The sequence below is a fragment of the Coregonus clupeaformis genome, unplaced genomic scaffold (genome assembly GCF_020615455.1).
Source record: "Coregonus clupeaformis isolate EN_2021a unplaced genomic scaffold, ASM2061545v1 scaf0367, whole genome shotgun sequence".
Lineage (NCBI taxonomy): Eukaryota > Metazoa > Chordata > Actinopteri > Salmoniformes > Salmonidae > Coregonus > Coregonus clupeaformis.
The window spans coordinates 178968-199706 of NW_025533822.1; the positions used below are offsets into that span (position 1 = coordinate 178968).

At 41.0% G+C, this 20739-nt stretch overlaps 1 protein-coding gene across 1 annotated transcript in view; it reads left to right on the top strand.

The window, feature by feature from the left end:
- Window positions 1-585: 585 nt before the first annotated feature.
- LOC121549344 (uridine diphosphate glucose pyrophosphatase NUDT14-like) overlaps window positions 586-20739 on the top strand; it is a 69076-nt gene continuing 48922 nt past the window's right edge. Inside the window, exons 1-3 of the mRNA XM_045215101.1 lie at window positions 586-663; window positions 892-1069; window positions 18423-18466. Coding sequence (XP_045071036.1) covers window positions 989-1069; window positions 18423-18466 — 125 coding nt within the window. The 5' untranslated portion in view covers window positions 586-663; window positions 892-988. The remainder of the gene's footprint in view (window positions 664-891; window positions 1070-18422; window positions 18467-20739) is intronic.

The following is a 20739-nucleotide window of genomic DNA, read 5'->3' on the forward strand; positions in this document are numbered from 1 at the left end:
AAGGGGTTATTTTCTAAAACAGAGAATTACAACAAACTAACAGTGTGGGAAGTGATATTGATAAGAGATAATTTAACTAGGACTATAAAATAATGAAGAAATTTATATTTTAAGGCTTATATATTTCTCTTGGAATTTGATGAATAACACCTGGGGACATGGCAAAAACGCCTACATCCACACACAAAAAAAGTGTTCAAAATGCATACAATTCCCTTTCATTATCCATATTTTTTTGTTTTTAAGGTAAAGGACACTGGATCTTCTATTTAAAGCCTTTTGGAATCCACATTTTACACCAATAGCACTTGCTTGTCCTTAAGGGTGTGTTCCTATATTCACTCTGGTGTGCCAGAGTGCGCTCTGGGCGTTCATAAATTGAGAGGGTTTTCAGATTGTTCGTTTGTAAATTCAGAGCGGTTCACTTTTGGAGTGTTCAGAGCCACACTGGACGCTCTGGCCAAGGAGTCGGTTTGATCCGTGCGTTCTGACCTCATAATGGCTGTCAAGCACCCAAGCTAACTGGCTAACTTGCTAGTTACTTCCAGACACAAATGAGAGAACAGCTCACTCTGATCATTTTACTCGCCCTAGCAGAGCTGGATAAGCTGTTTGCATGTTATTTAGAGCGTTGGTGACTATAACTGTGCTGCTGGCAACGATGTAATTGTTTTTTTTGCCGACGTTACTGACATCAGTTATTCTGCGCTCTGGCTAATTTACGAACGCATCCTAATTTATCATGAAAATTATTGTATTTTTTAGATTACTTTGGTTTATTTACGCAATATATTATTCATCAATCATCATTCAATGTCCTGCACACACAGATAATTCATGAACATGCTATTCGACTTTAGGTTCAACACTAGTGTATTTTGTCCTTACTAGGGAACCGTAGGCATTTGTCTTCACTCTCCACTACGATCTGCGGTTTGTGCTATCTGAGGTGAGATAAGCACCGGTGGGCAGCTTAGCAGTGTGAACTATGGAGCAGATAAATGATATCCAGGTCATTCCGTGCACCAGCTCCAAATATCTGAAACCATTCAGGGTGCACTATAGCCAGGTGAGTCCAACTAGCGTTATATCATCCAGTCTGAATTCCGGACACATTCATTTCTATTGCTAGTATCCCAACCCCCATTCATTTAGCCATTGCTTTATTGTGCAGCATCAACGGCGTAACCTTCATAAAAAAACGGTGCACCATATTTCAGTGATAATTATCGACTTTTCTATCTTTATTAAATGTGCATCGCCACTGCCACCGAAAATGTACTCTTAGCATAAAATGTAGATATTGTCTCAAGAGCACATGCTTTACATTAACGTTAGCTAGCTAGCAACCTAGCTAAGTAGCTGGCTAGCTTGCTGGAAATGTAGAACCTGATGCCTAGCTACAATATCTACATTTCTGTGGTTGTTGCAAGTTGAGTGCTAGCTTGCCAAGGCATGTGATGTCATACCTTGTTGAGATGTGTCAAAGGAGAGATGGCATTGCTAGTTTGATAGTGACTTTATGAGGTCAGATGTTGAGTTTCAGTATGAAAATGTATGCACTCACTAACTGTAAGTCGCTCTGGATAAGAGCGTCTGCTAAATGACTAAAATGTAAAAATGTTGAGCATTTGGGTGCTGTGCTGAATTTGCAAACCTATTTTACTTTCAGTGATATATTTGGATATAACCAGGGAACTCACACAAGTCCACTTATGAATGGAAACCACCAGTATTTTATGGTCTACAAATCATCTTATTGAATATTTAATCTAAAGGGCAGCTAACAATGTAACGTTAGCTAGCTAAATTCCCTCGGGGGATAAAATGCATGTTAGGATAGCTTTCTAGGTAGCTATATTAATTCCACTAGTAACTGTACTCTTAGGGTACAGTAGCTATTTGTTTGGAAGATGGATACACTTGAACTAATTACCAATAGCAATGTGATGTTCAAGATGACCGTATTTTTGTGGTTGATTGTATGTTCGTTGATTAGGCAATAGTTCTGTTCACATGCAAATAGGCGATGCATATTTGACTACTTATAATAACACAATTGGAACCAGGTGAAAAATAATAATAATTGGAACCAGATTTTGCAGTCGTTGCCATTCTTGAATTAGGCTGTTACCACTTTCTGGATCGAAAGTTATGCTCAGGTCAATCAATGACATGTAGGCTTCTAGAGTCTGGCCTATTGCCTCTCTCCTTTGACACTTTCCTTCTAGAAATGCGGAATTGTTCTGCTGTGATTTCTTTGGCAGTGAGACCCTTTGTGGCGGGCAACGTTTTATCACATTCAGTCAACCTTTCCTGAGATAATGACATTTCTCCTTCTGTGGATTTTATAAAGGGCATTACACGCTGTTTTGGCAGGAGGGCACCTGTAGATGTTTCAGTCCCAATAGTTCTCCCCCGTCTGGGCTTGTGGTCCTGGCATTTCTCAATATGCTGTAACGCTTCCTGTCATTGTGTAGAAGTGTTCTGCTTCTCAGACCCATTGTTGCTCTTTAGGTGTTTGAGTCATAGGCTTAATGACCACTGTTGAGCCCTATTGGTATGGCATTCCTGGTTTTCTTCCCTTTGCTTATAACAGTCATCCTTTGTGTTATAGCAGAGACTTGATACTTGAAGTAGGGTGTTAGGGGACAAAATGAAACTTTGGTTCTGGTGTTATACTTTGTATTGTTATATAGAAACTTCTCATGAACACAAACAACTTTTTATTTCACGAGGATAGGACTTACCATTGCTGAGATCTTATTTTCAAGTTATCGGAAAATATCAAAAGGTCGCGGACAGGTCAATGTTAATCCTAGTCAATCATTTCACCAAATCACCTGTCTGGATTCTTAAATTCAACACGTTTTGTCCAAATATCTCAAGATAGGGTGGTCATATTGTTATTAAATTCATTCAAATTAAAGTACAATTTAAATAAAAATGCTATATTATGCAAATTAGGCAGTCCTCTGTAGCTCAGCTGGTAGAGCACGGCGTTTGTAACGCCAAGGTAGTGGGTTCGATCCCCGGGACCACCCATACACAAAAATGTATGCACGCATGACTGTAAGTCGCTTTGGATAAAAGCGTCTGCTAAATGGCATATTATTATATTATTATATTATTATTATAATTACAAAAATGTAAGTGCAATAATTTGAGGTATTCATGCTTTATGCAAAACGGAGTTTGTAACAATTTATTAAATTAGAGATAAAAAAAAGTATGCAAATGATATACTTAATATGCTAATTAGTCTGTACGGAATAAAAAAAAAAAAAACATTAATTTAAAGTAAGGTGGTCTTATTATTAACACATTGATGAGTAAGGTGCCGCCCGTGTGTTCATGCGCGCACACACACACCAGGGGTAGTATCAGTGTACATATAATTGGCAGGGCTCTAGAAGCACCTTTTTTACAAGGAGCCCGTGGGTTTCCGTTAGCCGGTCATAACCGTCTTTTGGTCGTAAAAAGAAATAATAGAAAAGCAGATAAATAAAATTGGCACAAGCCAAGTGTCCGGTAGGAGGAGAAAAATCCCATTGTGAAATAATGCTTTTTAGCCTATTAAATGATGGAAATACCAGTTGATGTAAATACAATTGACCGGTTATGCTTATCGGTCTATGGGTTCATTTGCATAATTTAGTGGAATGAAATTGGCGTGTGTGTATATTCGTTATGTGTCTTATCAGACGCGCACAGCATACAGATACAGAGCCTTTGAGCAGAAAATCATTGCTCAACAATTCTAAATGCAATAGTGTGTTAAAATAGTTTTTTGTCCATGATTAAAAATAGCTGAGAACGAGAGACTGAAAAACAGCTTCTATCGCAAGGCCATCAGACTGTTAAATAGCCATCAATTGCCGGCTACCACCCGGTTACCCAACCCTGCACCTTAAAGGCTGCGCTATTTACATATACATGGAATCACTGGCCACTTTAATAATGGAACTCTAGTCACTTTAATCATGTTTACATACTGCTTTACTCATCTCATATGTACAGTTGAAGTCGGAAGTTTACATACACTAAGGTTGGAGTCATTAAAACTCGTTTTACAACCACTCCACAATTTTTTTTTTAACAAACTACAGTTTTGGCAAGTCGGTTAGGACATCTACTTTGTGCATGACACAAGTAATTTTTCCAACAATTGTTTACAGACAGATTATTTCACTTATAATTCACTGTATCACAATTCCAGTGGGTCAGAAGTTTACATACACTAAGTTGACTGTGCCTTTAAACAGCTTGGGAAATTCCAGAAAATTATGTCATGGCTTTAGAAGCTTCTGATAGGCTAATTGACATCATTTGAGTCAATTGGAGGTGTACCTGTGGATGTATTTCAAGGCCTACCTTCAATCTCAGTGCCTCTTTGCTTGACATCATGGGAAAATCAAAAGAAATCAGCCAAGACCTCAGGTAAATAACTGTAGGCCTCCACAAGTCTGGTTCCTCATTGGGAGCAACTTCCAAACGTCTGAACAACTTCCAAACATGTTCATCTGTACAAACAATAGTACGCAAGTATAAACACCATGGGACCAAGCAGCCGTCATACCGCTCAGGAAGGAGACACGTTCTGTCTCCTAGAGATGAACTTACTTTGGTGCGAAAAGTGTGAAGATGCTGGAGGAAACAGGTACAAAATTATCTATATCCACAGTAAAACGAGTCCTATATCGACATAACCTGAAAGGCCGCTCAGCAAGGAAGAAGCCACTGCTCCAAAACCGCCATAAAAAAGCCAGACTACGGTTTGCTACTGCACATGGGGACGAAGATCGTACTTTTTGGAGAAATGTCTTCTGGTCTGATGAAACAAAAATAGAACTGTTTGCCCATAATGACCATCGATATGTATGGAGGAAAAAGGGTGTGGCTTGCAAGCCGAAGAACACCATCCCAACCGTGAAGCACGGGGGTGGCAGCATCATGCTGTGGGGGTGCTTTGCTGCAGGAGGGACTGGTGCACTTCACAAAATAGATGGCATCACGAGGAAGGAAAATGATGTGGATATATTGAAGCAACATCTCAAGACATCAGTCAGGAAGTTAAAGCTTGGTCGCAAATGGGTCTTCCAAATGGACAATGGACCCCAAGCATACTTCCAAAGTTGTGGCAAAATGGTTTAAGGACAACAAAGTCAAGGTATTGGAGTGGCCATCACAAAGCCCTGACCTCAATCCAATAGAACATTTGTGGGTAGAACTGAAAAGGCGTGTGCGAGCAAGGAGGCCTACAAACCTGACTCAGTTACACCAGCTCTGTCAGGAGGAATGGGCCAAAATTCACCCAACTTATTATGGGAAGCTTGTGGAAGGCTACCTGAAACATTTGACCCAAGTTAAACAGTTTTAAAGGCAATGCTACCAACTACTAATTGAGTGTATGTAAACTTCTGACTTTACTAGGATTAAAATGTCAGGAATTGTGAAAAACTGAGTTTAAATGTATTTGGCTAAGGTGTATGTAAACTTCCGACTTCAACTGTATTTTTAGTTCTCAACAGGTAATTGAAACGCTCTTCCCATTTGCCATTCAAATGCATAGGTAACGAAAGGCAGGTTTCAGCGCATCACACACCACTTTGCAATGAGCTGGATGTTGTATGCATTTTGAAAACCATAGCAACTTAATTGTTTGAAACCTGAACGTTTTTAATACATATTATGAGGCATGTTTTACCTTGCTTCAAAGTAGTCTAGGCAAAATCCGACCATATCCGTGGAGGCAATTGTTTTATAAAAACGTCCATATGCCATTGAAACCAGTAGCCTATTTCTCTCATGTTCTATTGGTTTTTCAACTTTCTTTCATTATCCGGTAGTCAAATGCACATTCGCACGTAGCCTACTGCCTTGTGTGCATTGCTGCGCTAATATCAACCCTGGAGGACAAGAACACCAGCCTAAACGACACTGTTGAAAAAATTAAGTCTGATCGAAAAACTCGAACAACTTAAATACCAGGAAAATTACAGTGGGAGAAATATACTTTGGATCAGAGGGGTTCCCGAAATCCACATAAATACGGGAGATTGTGTGAAATACATTTTACGCAACCTATTTGATAACACACCGGAGGATGTTAACAACATGACCATCGAGAGAACACATCGGACACTGACGATACTGCGCCCAGGACCAGCCCCACACAAGCCCCGGCCTATCCTGGTGAAATTCTTACGATACACTGACAGGGAGAAGGTCCGGCTGAGCCAAAGAGCTTAGGACCTTTCACTGGAAAGGGACCAAGATGGAGTTTTTCCCTGACTTTTCCAAGGAGGTTCTGGACAAGAGATGCGGTCACGGAGGTGAGGCATATGTGCATGAAACGGGGACTGAAATACTCATTGCAATATCCCGCCGTGTTCTGGGTTACCGTGAGAGGATCACTACGTCGTTTCACAGACCCAAAGGAGGCAAAGAAGTGTGTCATGGACGTCAATGAGGCTGAACAAATTGAGTAGTGTGGTAGGCTATGGAAGATCCGCATGGTGGCAGTGGTTCATCACGGATGGACAACCATTTTTCTCTAAGGTGATCGAACCTCCCATGTTGTGAGTAACAGTCTCATTGAGTGTTTATGCTACGAATGCTGCCTATAATTTATCTTCCTGGTTTACAGTTGACATCATTATAGTACTAGATTAAACAGGAATATAGTCCAAGCATATAATTCTGTATTATGGTTATAGTGGGGATAAACATATATTATTTTAAGTTTTCACCCTAATAACAGCAATAGTGGGTCAATATAGGCCATAACAGGCGTGTTTGTGCCATACGTGATGGGCACCACCCAAAGTGTTAGTCAGCTTATTTTATTTTATCATTATTATGACCTATACCGTTCTCCCGTTTGTGTTTGACCTCAGTTTACATCCTTGTCTTTTGGAATTAGACCGTTCATGTATCAGTCTACATGAGAAAGGTAATCTCTTCTCTTTGCGGGAATAATGATCAGCCAAACAAAAACACTCAGACGTGATTAGGCTCCAAGAGACCCACCTGCTGGAAAAGGATGCTCCTAGGGTGGGAGACAGATGGTTGGGCAGTGCTTACCATAATACATTCAACCAAAAAAAAAGAGGTGTCCCTATTTTATTTTCCAAAAGTATACAAGTGGAAAAAGAGTTTAAGGACAAAGCGGGACGAATCTGGATTTTACTTGTAAAGATTTCAGGACAAAACATAATATTGGGAAATATTTATGCTCCAAATGAGGAGGACCCAGACTTCTTCCTCAACTTAACAAAATAATACTGGATTTCGGTGATTTTCGTCTGGTACTAGGGGGGGATTATAATCAGGTCCCTGATGCTTTTTTAGGTAAATCCAAAACGGGTCTAACCAGGACCTCAAAAACTCAAGAAGCAATTAAAACACTGTGTAAAGATGCTGGTCTTTATGATATATAGAGATTGATCAACCCAACCGCTCGTGATTACGCATTATTTTCAAATAGGCACACTGTTTATTCACGCATCGACTACTTTCTGATCTCACACTCTCATAGATAAAGTGGGTGCTTGCATTGTGGGCACGTTAGCTATGACAGATCATGCTTCCATTGATCTGACTGTTGGAATTGGAGCAGAAAGATAATTTTTTTTAAAAAAAAGACAGTGCGAAACAGGTACATGTCTGGGAAGCTTTTAAAGCTTACATACGCGGAGTAATGATACAACAATCAGCTACTCTTAAGAAACTAGATAAATTGATAAACTTGAAACAGAGCTCAAAACGCTGGAGAGGGAATATTGGTCCAATTCTAACACGAGCTGAATACTTTATTCAGTAAAAAAGCTGAATATTCACTGTACAGACTGAAGCAGAGATGGTACAAATCAGGTGAAAAGGCAGGAAAACTGTTGGCCAGTCAATTGAAATCTAAACAGATCTGCAAGTAGGTGGAATCTGAAATAAGACAGGCAAGCTTATTACCAATCATAAAGAAATTAACAATATATTTCGAGACTATCAGTAGCTTTATACTTCAGACGGTCCTTTAGATATGCAGAAAGCAGAGGCATTCTTTCAGAATTTTAACCTTCCTAAACTAACAGAGGAAGACAGGAATTGACCGAAACTGTAAGACAAGCACCAAGTGGTAAAACTGCAGGGTTGGATGGGATACCCAGTGATTTCTATAAAAGGTTTGCAGAGCAGCTTAGCCTAGAAATATTGAAAACATTTAACACATCGATTGACACAGGTGAGCGCCCACCTTCTATGAGTGATGCAGTAATCACCCTAATCCTCAAAAAGGGAAAGGATCCCCATGAGTGTGGGAGCTACTGTCCAATTTCTTTGATAAATTGTGATGGAAAATTCTTTACAAAACTTCTGGCTATGAGGGTAAATCATATCATTAAGAAAATCATAAATCCAGACCAGGTGTGATTTGTAAAAGGCAGAACTTCATCTGATAATCTTAGACGCCTATTGCATGTCATCTGGAAGGCAAAATATTTGGATACTTCAGTGGCAGCCTTATTTCTATTTTTTTATTTTTTTTTATTTCACCTTTATTTAACCAGGTAAGCCAGTTGAGAACAGGTTCTCATTTACAACTGCGACCTGGCCAAGACAAAGCAAAGTAGTGCAACAAAAACAACAACAACACAGAGTTACATATGGGGTAAAAAAAAACATAAAGTCAGAAATACAACAGAAAATATATATACAGTGTGTGCAAATGTAGCAAGTTATGGAGGTAAGGCAATAAATAGGCTATAGTGCAGAATAATTACAATAGTATTAACACTGGAATGCTAGATGTGCAAGAGATTATGTGCAAATAGAGATACTGGGGTGCAAAAGAGCAAATTAAATAACAATATAGGGATGAGGTAGTTGGGTGGGCTAATTTCAGATGGGCTGTGTACAGGTGCAGTGATCGGTAAGGTGCTCTGACAACTGATGCTTAAAGTTATTGAGGGAGATAAGAGTCTCCAGCTTCAGAGATTTTTGCAATTCGTTCCAGTCATTGGCAGCAGAGAACTGGAAGGAATGGCGGCCAAAGGAGGTGTTGGCTTTGGGAATGACCAGTGAGATATACCTGCTGGAGCGCAGACTACGGGTGGGTGCTGCTATGGTGACCAATGAGCTAAGATAAGGCGGGGATTTGCCTAGCAGTGATTTATAGATGGCCTGGAGCCAGTGGGTTTGACGACGAACATGTAGTGAGGACCAGCCAACAAGAGCGTACAGGTCACAGTGGTGGGTAGTGTATGGGGCTTTGGAGACAAAACGGATGGCACTGTGATAGACTACATCCAATTTGCTGAGTAGAGTGTTGGAGGCTATTTTATAAATGACATCGCCGAAGTCAAGGATCGGTAGGATAGTCAGTTTTACGAGGGCATGTTTGGCAGCATGAGTGAAGGAGGCTTTGTTGCGAAATAGGAAGCCGATTCTAGATTTAACTTTGGATTGGAGATTCTTTATGTGAGTCTGGAAGTTGAGTTTACAGTCTAACCAGACACCTAGATATTTGTAGTTGTCCACATACTCTAGGTCAGACCCGTCGAGAGTGGTGATTCTAGTCGGGGTGGGCGGGTGCTAGCAGCGTTCGATTGAAAAGCATGCATTTAGTTTTACTAGTGTTTAAGAGCAGTTGAAGGCTACTGAAGGATTGTTGTATGGCATTGAAGCTCGTTTGGAGGTTTGTTAACACAGTGTCCAATGAAGGGCCAGATGTATACAAAATGGTGTCGTCTGCGTAGAGGTGGATCTGAGAGTCACCAGCAGCAAGAGCGACATCATTGATATACACGGAGAAAAGTGTCGGCCCAAGAATTGAACCCTGTGGCACCCCTAGATGCAGATAAAGCCTTTGATATGGTGGGCTGGGACTACCTGCATTATACTATAAATACATTTGGATTTGGACAGGGCTTTCAGAATATTATTAAATTTATGTACAACGACCCCAAACCCATAGTAGTCACTAACGGACTACGATAATCTTAATTTTCTGTAGGACGAGGCACGAGACAAGGTGACTGTCTCTCGCCCCTCCTATTTCTTATAGCATTCGAATCATTAGCCGAAGCCATTAGGCTGCATCAGTCAATCAAAGGGGTTAATATGGGAGGTAAGGAGAATAAACGACTGCTTTATGCAGACGACATATTACTATTCATGTCAGATCCCCAACTATCCATACCGCCTTTACCGGACCTAGTAAATGCATTCTCAGAGATATCGGGCTATAAAGTAAACTGGACCAAATCTGAAGTAATGCCCCTGTCAAAACATTGTCTGAGAAATGACCTCCTCAGCTGGAGGTTTCAATGGGTCCCTAAAAACTTGAGGTACCTGGGGATCGCTTTAAATCCTGGTCTAGAGAACATGATTTCTGAAAACCTTGACCCACTACTGAACAAAATTCAACTCCAGTTTAAGAGCTTGGATAAGCTACAAATCTCATTATGGGGTATGATACAGGTTATAAAGATGGTCATAGCATCTAAACTGAATTACGTTATCAGCATGTTACCACTATCCATACCTGTCTATACTTTTAAATCCATGGACAAAATTATTACTGTGTTTGTTTGGGCTGGTAAAAGGGCCAGGATGAAACTAGCGTGATTACAGGCAAAGACTGAGAAGGGAGGAATAAAGCTCCTTAACATGCAATTATATCAAGAAGCCTTTGTAGCTGCCCAAATAGGCTCTCTCTTTGTTGAGAACTCGACTAGGCCAATTTGGGTGGACATAGAAGAGGAATTTAATGCCCCATTCGGAGCATCATGGGCGGCAGGTAGCTTAGTGGTTAAGAGCGTTGTACCAGTAACTGAAAGGTCGCTGGTTCTAATCCCCAAGCCGACTAGGTGAAAAATCTGTCGATGTGCCCTTGAGCAAGGCACTTAACCCTAATTGCTCCTGTAAGTCGCTCTGGATAAGAGCGTCTGCTAAATGACCAATTTATAATTTATTTTTATTATCAGATTATTTGAGTCAACAAAAGGTGGGACTGCAGAATCCAATAATGTCCCATACTAAAATGATATGGAGCCAGATTCATAAGAGAGAGAGATCTTCACCTTTCTTGACAAGGTCTGCTTCGTTATGGAACAACCCTAAATTGAAAATAGGGGGACACATGGTTTTCTGGAAAGATTGGTATAAAAGGGGGATGAAGAACATTGGTTGTCTGTATCAAGAAAACACTTTTACCTCTTTTGAAGAACTAAGGTCCAAGTGTAATTGACTGAAACAATACTTTTGGAGGCATCTCCAGCTTAGAGATTGTATTTTTAAGGTAGGACAAAACAACAACAAATTCCCAGTACATTCCGATATAAGTGTTAAGATAGAAATCCTATGCAAATTATCACATACCGCAGGGCTTTTATATAGCCACCTTTTATAGGTGCATTTAATGGAACTTGTAAGGGCCTCAAGGCCTATATGGGAAAAAGACTTGGAGGTAACATTTGGAGAGGAGGAATGGAATATAATAGTACAACAGATGCTCCTCCCTATGAGAGATGCCCTGTCCAAGCTGATTCAATTTAAAGTGTTCAATAGGATTTATTGGACTCCCCTGAGGTTGAGATAGAATCCAACCTATGCTGGCGATGTCAGTCAAATACAGGTGACATGATCCATATGTTCTGTAACTGTCCAAGCTTGCATACCTTTTGGCAGAAGGTAATGGAAAATATTGGGGATATTCTGGGTACCACTAAACTAGCAAATCTTACTGAATATCACTTAGGATATTGATAGACTGAGAAGCTCATGTTTAAACTGGCTAAAAGTTGCTCTAACCACAGCCAAAAATAGTAATATTGAGACACTGGAGGGAGAAGGACCCTCCCTCATATAAGGAATGGTATGTAGCCTTGGCAGAAACCGCTTCATATTAAATATTGATTTATGGTAAACTCGATACCTTTTCTGACATCTGGGGACATTTTCTCTCAGAGATAGAAAGTGAAAACAACATGTAATGGTCTGATAGACTACAGACATACATAGACGACTGGTAGGGGTAGTTTTTGTTTGTTTAGTTTTTAGTTGTGGGTGAAAATGAAACGTTTGTTTCCTTTTCCATCTTTATTGTGTGTGCGGTGCACTCGGGGGGTGTTCATGCCCCTTGACTATTTCTGCATTTTGTTGCATTGCAGCCTTGTTCTAGAATGGAGTAGGTTGTTTTATATTTGGACCGTTATGGAGTGGGGCTGTGGCGTGAGGGTCTCTGTGCTTTCCGGGTGCACTGTATATTCGTCTCAAGTTATTGTTTAATGCCAAATGTAATTCAATTGCATTGTTGTTATATCGTGAAAGGAAACTATAATTACAAAAAAAATAAGAAATAGTTTATCAACATTTTAAGCTAATTGTTCTGGTCTTTTGCATCAGATTAATTGCTTTAAAAAAAATATGTAGCCTATGCCTACTGGTTGTATGAATTTGGGATCTATCGTCTCACAACTGTCCCAGAGTCTGTTTGGGCTATTTCTTTCTCGACAAGCTGACCAATAGAATAGTTAAACTTTTCTACTATGGGGGATAGTAGATTGACATACAGTGGGGAGAACAAGTATTTGATACACTGCCGATTTTGCAGGTTTTCCTACTTACAAAGCATGTAGAGGTCTGTAATTTTTATCATAGATACACTTCAACTGTGAGAGACGGAATCTAAAACAAAAATCCAGAAAATCACATTGTATGATTTTTAAGTAATTAATTTGCATTTTATTGCATGACATACAGTGGGTGAGAAAAGTATTTAGTCAGCCACCAATTGTGCAAGGTCTCCCACTTAAAAAGGTGAGAGAGGCCTGTAATTTTCATCATAGGTACACGTCAACTATGACAGACAAATTGAGAATTTTTTTTCCAGAAAATCACATTGTAGGATCTTTAATGAATTTATTTGCAAATTATGGTGGAAAATAAGTATTTGGTCACCTACAAACAAGCAAGATTTCTGGCTCTCACAGACCTGTAACTTCTTCTTTGAGGCTCCTCTGTCCTCCACTCGTTACCTGTATTAATGGCACCTGTTTGAACTTGTTATCAGTATAAAAGACACCTGTCCACAACCTCAAACAGTCACACTCCAAACTCCACTATGGCCAAGACCAAAGAGCTGTCAAAGGACACCAGAAACAAAATTGTAGACCTGCACCAGGCTGGGAAGACTGAATCTGCAATAGGTAAGCAGCTTGGTTTGAAGAAATCAACTGTGGGAGCAATTATTAGGAAATGGAAGACATACAAGACCCTCGATCTGGGGCTCCACGCAAGATCTCACCCCGTGGGGTCAAAATGATCACAAGAACGGTGAGCAAAAATCCCAGAACCACACGGGGGGACCTAGTGAATGACCTGCAGAGAACTGGGACCAAAGTAACAAAGCCTACCATCAGTAACACACTACGCCGCCAGGGACTCAAATCCTGCAGTGCCAGACGTGTACCCCTGCTTAAGCCAGTACATGTCCAGGCCCGTCTGAAGTTTGCTAGAGTGCATTTGGATGATCCAGAAGAGGATTGGGAGAATGTCATATGGTCAGATGAAACCAAAATATAACTTTTTGGTAAAAACTCAACTCGTCGTGTTTGGAGGACAAAGAATGCTGAGTTGCATCCAAAGAACACCATACCTACTGTGAAGCATGGGGGTGGAAACATAATTCTTTGGAGCTCTTTTTCTGTAAAGGGACCAGGACGACTGATCCGTGTAAAGGAAAGAATGAATGGGGCCATGTATCGTGAGATTTTGAGTGAAAACCTCCTTCCATCAGCAAGGGCATTGAAGATGAAATGTGGCTGGGTCTTTCAGCATGACAATGATCCCAAACACACCGCCCGGCAACGAAGGAGTGGCTTCGTAAGAAGCATTTCAAGGTCCTGGAGTGGCCTAGCCAGTCTCCAGATCTCAACCCCATAGAAAATCTTTGGAGGGAGTTGAAAGTCCGTGTTGCCCAGCGACAGCCCCAAAACATCACTGCTCTAGAGGAGATCTGCATGGAGGAATGGGCCAAAATACCTGCAACAGTGTGTGAAAACCTTGTGAAGACATACAGAAAACGTTTGACCTGTGTCATTGCCAAAAAAGGGTATATAACAAAGTATTGAGAAATTTTTGTTATTGACCAAATACTTATTTTCCACCATAATTTGCAAATAAATTCATAAAAAATCCTAGAATGTGATTTTCTGGATTTCTCTTTCTCATTTTGTCTGTCATAGTTGACGTGTACCTATGATGAAATGTACAGGCCTCTCATCTTTTTAAGTGGGAGAACTTGCACAATTGGTGGCTGACTAAATACTTTTTTCCCCCCACTGTAAGTATTGCAGATTCTGTCTTCCCAGCCTGGTGCAGGTCTACAATTTTGTTTCTGGTGTCCTTTGACAGCTCTTTGGTCTTGGCCATAGTGGAGTTTGGAGTGTGACTGTTTGAGGTTGTGGACAGGTGTCTTTTATACTGATAACAAGTTCAAACAGGTGCCATTAATACAGGTAACGAGTGGAGGACAGAGGAGCCTCTTAAAGAAGAAGTTACAGGTCTTTGAGAGCCAGAAATCTTGCTTGTTTGTAGGTGACCAAATACTTATTCTCCACCATAATTTGCAAATAAATTCATAAAAAATCCTACAATGTGAATTTCTGGATTTTATTTCTTCTCAATTTGTCTGTCACAGTTGACGTGTACCTATGATGAAAATTACAGGCCTCTCATCTTTTTAAGTGGGAGAACTTGCACAATTGGTGGCTGACTAAATACTTTTTTCCCCACTGTATATACACACACAGTGGGGAGAACAAGTATTTGATACACTGCCGATTTTGCAGGTTTTCCTACTTACAAAGCATCTAGAGGTCTGTAATTGTTATCATAGGTACACTTCAACTGTGAGAGACGGAATCTAAAACAAAAATCCAGAAAATCACATTGTATGATTTTTAAGTAATTCATTTGCATTTTATTGCATGACATAAGTATTTGATACATCAGAAAAGCAGAACTTAATATTTGGTACAGAAACCTTTGTTTGCAATTACAGAGATCATATGTTTCCTGTAGGGCTTGACCAGGTTTGCACACACTGCAGCAGGGATTTTGGCCCACTCCTCCATACAGACCTTCTCCAGATCCTTCAGGTTTCGGGGCTGTTGCTGGGCAATATGGACTTTCAGCTCCCTCCAAAGATGTTCTATTGGGTTCAGGTCTGGAGACTGGCTAGGCCACTCCAGGACCTTGAGATGCCACTCCTTCGTTGCCCTGGCTGTGTGTTTCGGGTCGTTGTCATGCTGGAAGACCCAGCCATGACCCATCTTCAATGCTCTTACTGAGGGAAGGAGGTTGTTGGCCAAGATCTCGCGATAGATGGCCCCATCCATCCTCCCCTCAATACGGTGCAGTCGTCCTGTCCCCTTTGCAGAAAAGCATCCCCAAAGAATGATGTTTCCACCTCCATGCTTCACGGTTGGGATGGTGTTCTTGGGGTTGTACTCATCCTTCTTCTTCCTCCAAACACGGTGAGTGGAGTTTAGACCAAAAAGCTCTATTTTTGTCTCATCAGACCACATGACCTTCTCCCATTCCTCCTCTGGATCATCCAGATGGTCATTGGCAAACTTCAGACGGGCCTGGACATGCGCTGGCTTGAGCAGGGGGACCTTGCGTGCGCTGCAGGATTTTAATCCATGACGGCGTAGTGTGTTACTAATGGTTTTCTTTGAGACTGTGGTCCCAGCTCTCTTCAGGTCATTGACCAGGTCCTGCCGTGTAGTTCTGGGCTGATCCCTCACCTTCCTCATGATCATTGATGCCCCACGAGGTGAGATCTTGCATGGAGCCCCAGACCGAGGGTGATTGACCGTCATCTTGAACTTCTTCCATTTTCTAATAATTGCGCCAACAGTTGTTGCCTTCTCACCAAGCTGCTTGCCTATTGTCCTGTAGCCCATCCCATCCTCGTGGAGGTCTACAATTGTATCCCTGATGTCCTTACACAGCTCTCTGGTCTTGGCCATTGTGGAGAGGTTGGAGTCTGTTTGATTGAGTATGTGGACAGGTGTCTTTTATACAGGTAACGAGTTCAAACAGGTGCAGTTAATAAAGGTAATGTGTGGAGAACAGGAGGGCTTCTTAAATAAAAACTAACAGGTTTGTGAGAGCCGGAATTCTTACTGGTTGGTAAGTGATCAAATACTTATGTCATGCAATAAAATGCAAATTAATTACTTAAAAATCATACAATGTGATTTTCTGGATTTTTGTTTTAGATTCCGTCTCTCACAGTTGAAGTGTACCTATGATAAAAATTACAGACCTCTACATGCTTTGTAAGTAGGAAAACCTGCAAAATCTGCAGTGTATCAAATACTTGTTCTCCCCACTGTAGGTGGCGTGTCCATAAGGTTGGGGAAGCGTTCCCTAAGTAAATTGAATTAAATTGCCCAAATTATATAGCCTACTGCTGTCTATACATAAATAAATAATCATTTAAAATAGACTACTGAAGCATGATTTAGACACAGAGGATCATTAGCTTCCCCTAGCCTTAAAAAAAAGGAAGGAAAGGCAGCACGCATGAAAATACCAAATAGATGATTGTTGAGTTGTGACTTTCAGTGAAAAGTAGAGGCCCAGCCAGGCATATTGCAATATTTCAAAATTAAATCACGGGAAAGCAAATGGCTGTTGCTGTAAAGAGAAGACAATGAAAAGACCCATCTGTCTTTCAGTTACCAAAATTCTTAACGTAATTGAGCGAACAACAGTAGGCCTATAGCTTATCTTATTGGCACCAGTGGAGAGCATCGACCATATCCCCGGTGAATGCGCACTGCACATATTCAGTCTTTATCATTGTTGGGTCAGTACCACTTACCACCTCCTCCAGTTTAGATGGATGTCATATTCTATATGTGTCTTCCCTTCTCATAGGCCTATTATATGGACAACGTTGTTTTTATTGATCTGTTTGTCATTGTCAGCAGAGTAGGCTACCTTGTAATTTGTCGTAGTAAAAAATACTTGTCTGATCTAGCCTATAGCCCGGGCCTCTACGATATAAGCACTCAGCCATGCATTGAACGGTCTTTGCACTGAACAAGTAAAATGGTCGCACTGTAGAACCTTGATTGGGATTACATAATAATGAACAAAAAGCAGGGTTACTATTTACCAATTTGTAACTGTTAGGCTGTGTATATATAACAAATATGTTGTATTCAGTAGCCAACTGATTAGGCCACAAGTTTAGCTTCGTTTTTTTTTTTACCCCTTTCTCTCGCCAATTTCGTGTTATCCAATTCTCCCATTGCTGTAATTGCCGCCAAACCCTCCCCTAACCTGGACGACGCTGGGCCAATTGTGCGCCGCCCAATGGGTCTCCCGGTCGCGGCCGGCTGCGAAAGAGCCTGGACTCGAACCAGGATCTCTAGTGGCACAGCTAGCACTGTGATGCAGTGCCTTAGACCACTGCGCCACTCGGGAGGCCCACAGTGTAGCCTAGGTTGCGCACTCTGCAAACAACGTGTCCACTCCTACAATGACAACGGTAAGACTGTAATAATAATAATAATAATATATTGAAGAAGGGGAAACATCCATCAGGCCCGAGCGGCGTCCAGCCACAGGAGTTGAGAACGAGAAAGTTCAAATGTGCGTTTTCTCCATAAATTTGTGCAGAATTTAGATTTGCTTGCTAAGCATAGCCACCTTAATCCCGTAATCCTCCGCTAGCAAACAATTGCCGCATTGGAACTCCAGATTGTCAATATTGTCCCGGACAAGAGCATAATAAACACAGCTTCTACAGCGCTGGAAATATTTGTTAGTTATTCTATTTCTTTGATGCATTAACGTTACACCACACACACGATCTCTAGCCAGCTGACAGCATCCGTACTGAATTGTCAAAAGCCACACACCCTCTTTTTCCAGTTGAGCGCACACACAGCGTTGCCACCTCGTTAATAAATAAGTACCTTCAGAATGTATTCATACCCCTTGACTTATTCCACATTTTGTCTTGTTACAGCCTGATTAAATAATGTAGATTTTTTTTTTCTCACACATCTACACGCAATACCCAATAATGACAAAGTGAAAACATGTTTTTAGACATTTCATACTACAGTGCCTTGCATAAGTATTCACCCCCCTTTTCCACATTTTGTTGTGTTTTTAGTGCTCCCTTGTGTACTAAGACGGTAATACCGTAAATCCCGGGATGAGAGAAGGCCGGTATGACTATGAAAATCTGGATACCGCCCAATCCTAGTTAATGGATGATTTGATATCCATCCGAGCCCACCGACGTGTAGTCAACTAACTAAATCCTAACACAATTCTTTCAGAATGTTTCAGAATGTGAATGTCATTCATGTTTTGTGTTTTTGTGTCGTTCACAGAATGGGACAAAGAAATCGTGGGACTTCATGCGAACTCATGACAGGTGAGCTTCTATCTGCCATTGACCCGTTTCATTGTTGGTAAGAGAAACTCAGTGCCAGAGGTTGGGTTTACTCACATGCACACACAAACGCACACTCTTCACTTGTTCCACCACCTCATCGCCCTCGCTGTCAGCTGAGAGGAGTCCCTAAAGTTGAAGACTTTCAAAACCCCACATGGCTCCCCACTGTCACTCACCATACCCTTCACTTTGACATGCTACCTAGTAAACTAACAAAATACAATATTGATGGCATTTCCATGAACTTGGTAAAGTCCAGACCATTTCTCCCTTCAGTCAGTGTAAGCTCTAGGCATTTCTTGTGGAAATTTAAAATCTGAGGTATGAGTTGACACTATTGTAACCACTTTATTTGGGTTGGTCTAGAATGACACATTGTCCCATCGTCCTGTCCAAACATTATTGATATACGATATTATTCACCATTTTTTTTATTGGTAGGGCTATGTTTCTCTTGTCCATAAAATACTCGGATATCAGTTATATTAGGCTACCTTTTAAAAATGTATATTATAGCCGTGTAAAGTGTAAGCCAGTGGTCACCAACCTTTTCTGAGTCAAGATCACTTTCGCAGTCAAAAAGCAAGCCGAGATCTACCGCTCACAATGGTTTGTGCAGTAGGCCTAATACATTATCACAGCATATTTGCTATATGCCTGGCCTGCCAATATTGTTCTTCTCAGAGCATATTATATTTCAAAACCCGAGCTTTGATTAAAAAATAGATCAGTTGATGTAGCAGTTGTGAGGCACAACTGAGCATACATTTTATTTTACTGGACTGATGGTACCTGCATCTGATGGTCATAGTGCTTTCAAGACAACTGGGATCTGGGACAAAACAAGGTCAAATCATGACGTGAGTGATCTTCTGGTCATTTGGATGACCGTTCAAAACTGTTTTTCCCCAGTCGGATCTCAGTTGTTTTGAACACGCCATTAGTCTCAGCGGAGGGAGGGAGAGAGCAGCAGAGGGTCCACCTCTCACGGTCCCTGCTTTCTCCTTCCTTTCCTCCGGGGAGACTGACCAGAGAGAGGGGACACTGTCTTCCACCTGATTGGGAAACTCAGGTCGCACCACATCTGCCTCATGAACAAATTCATGTTTTTCCTATGACCAGAGAAAGTGAAATATTCCTCGATATTAAAATAGACACGACGAGCTGCTAATAATAATAAAAACGCAGGACTATCGATAGACTTGGCTACTCATTCATTGCAGCGCCAGTGGAAGTAGGGAAAAATGTGTTTTAGTTTTGTAATAGTGTTGAATAAAAACGGTGTTGACAGTGCTGAATAAAAACAGCAGCTCTTTGCTGTATTCTTTGACAGTCTCTCTGGTCAAGGTTTTAAAAGTTAGGAATCTCACGTAGGCTAGTATAACATTTTGCCGTGGCAGGGATTGTGGAAACTGTAGACACGGTGATTTGAGCTATCCGATTGGCCAGCGCAGTAGGCACACTCGATTTAGCCACAGATCTCCTGGTCCGCTGGGTAGGCGGAGTTAGCCTTTTCAAACAAATGAAATTGTAAAAAATTGTAAAACTTTGTCTTCCCGGTACGCAGGGCTTCTGAATCAAGTGCACCAACCACCAACAGCGCAATGTGAAGAAGAAAAAAAAAGGACCACAAGTCTTTATCGTTGGCTTTTCTACAGAAATGTTTGGTGATCGACTAGGATTGCCTTGAAGATAGCGATCGACCGGTTGGTGACCACTGGTGTAGGCTATTGTTATTTCATCTTGATCATCTGGGTAAGCGCATTTGCAACATTCTTTCTTCCATTAGGCTACTTTCCGACCGTGTCATACTAAAAAAAATAACAAGTGACGGGATTTCACTATAGTATAGTCTGCCTTGCGCTAAATCTGGAAAATATACGATGGCTGACTTGGTGGGAAAGAGAACGATGGCTGACTTGGTGGGAAGGAAAACGATGACTGACTTGGTGCCAGAAACTTTGAGCTGGACCTAATGGTTCCTAATTGCACTTTTTTGATTTGATTTTAATGTAGCCTATATTCAAATCCAGGTGCATCTTATTTGAAAGACATAGCCTGTCAAACCTTGAAAGACTTATTTGCAATTGTTTTATTTTAGTTTTGCACTAATTTTGGTAATTTTGTACTTATTCTGTTTAGGCTAGTCAGTATCTGGTCAGTATCTGGTGTCACCACCATTTGCCTCATGCAGCGTGACACATCCTTCCAAAGATAATTTATCTTCATTCAACACAGACTGGTCACACGCT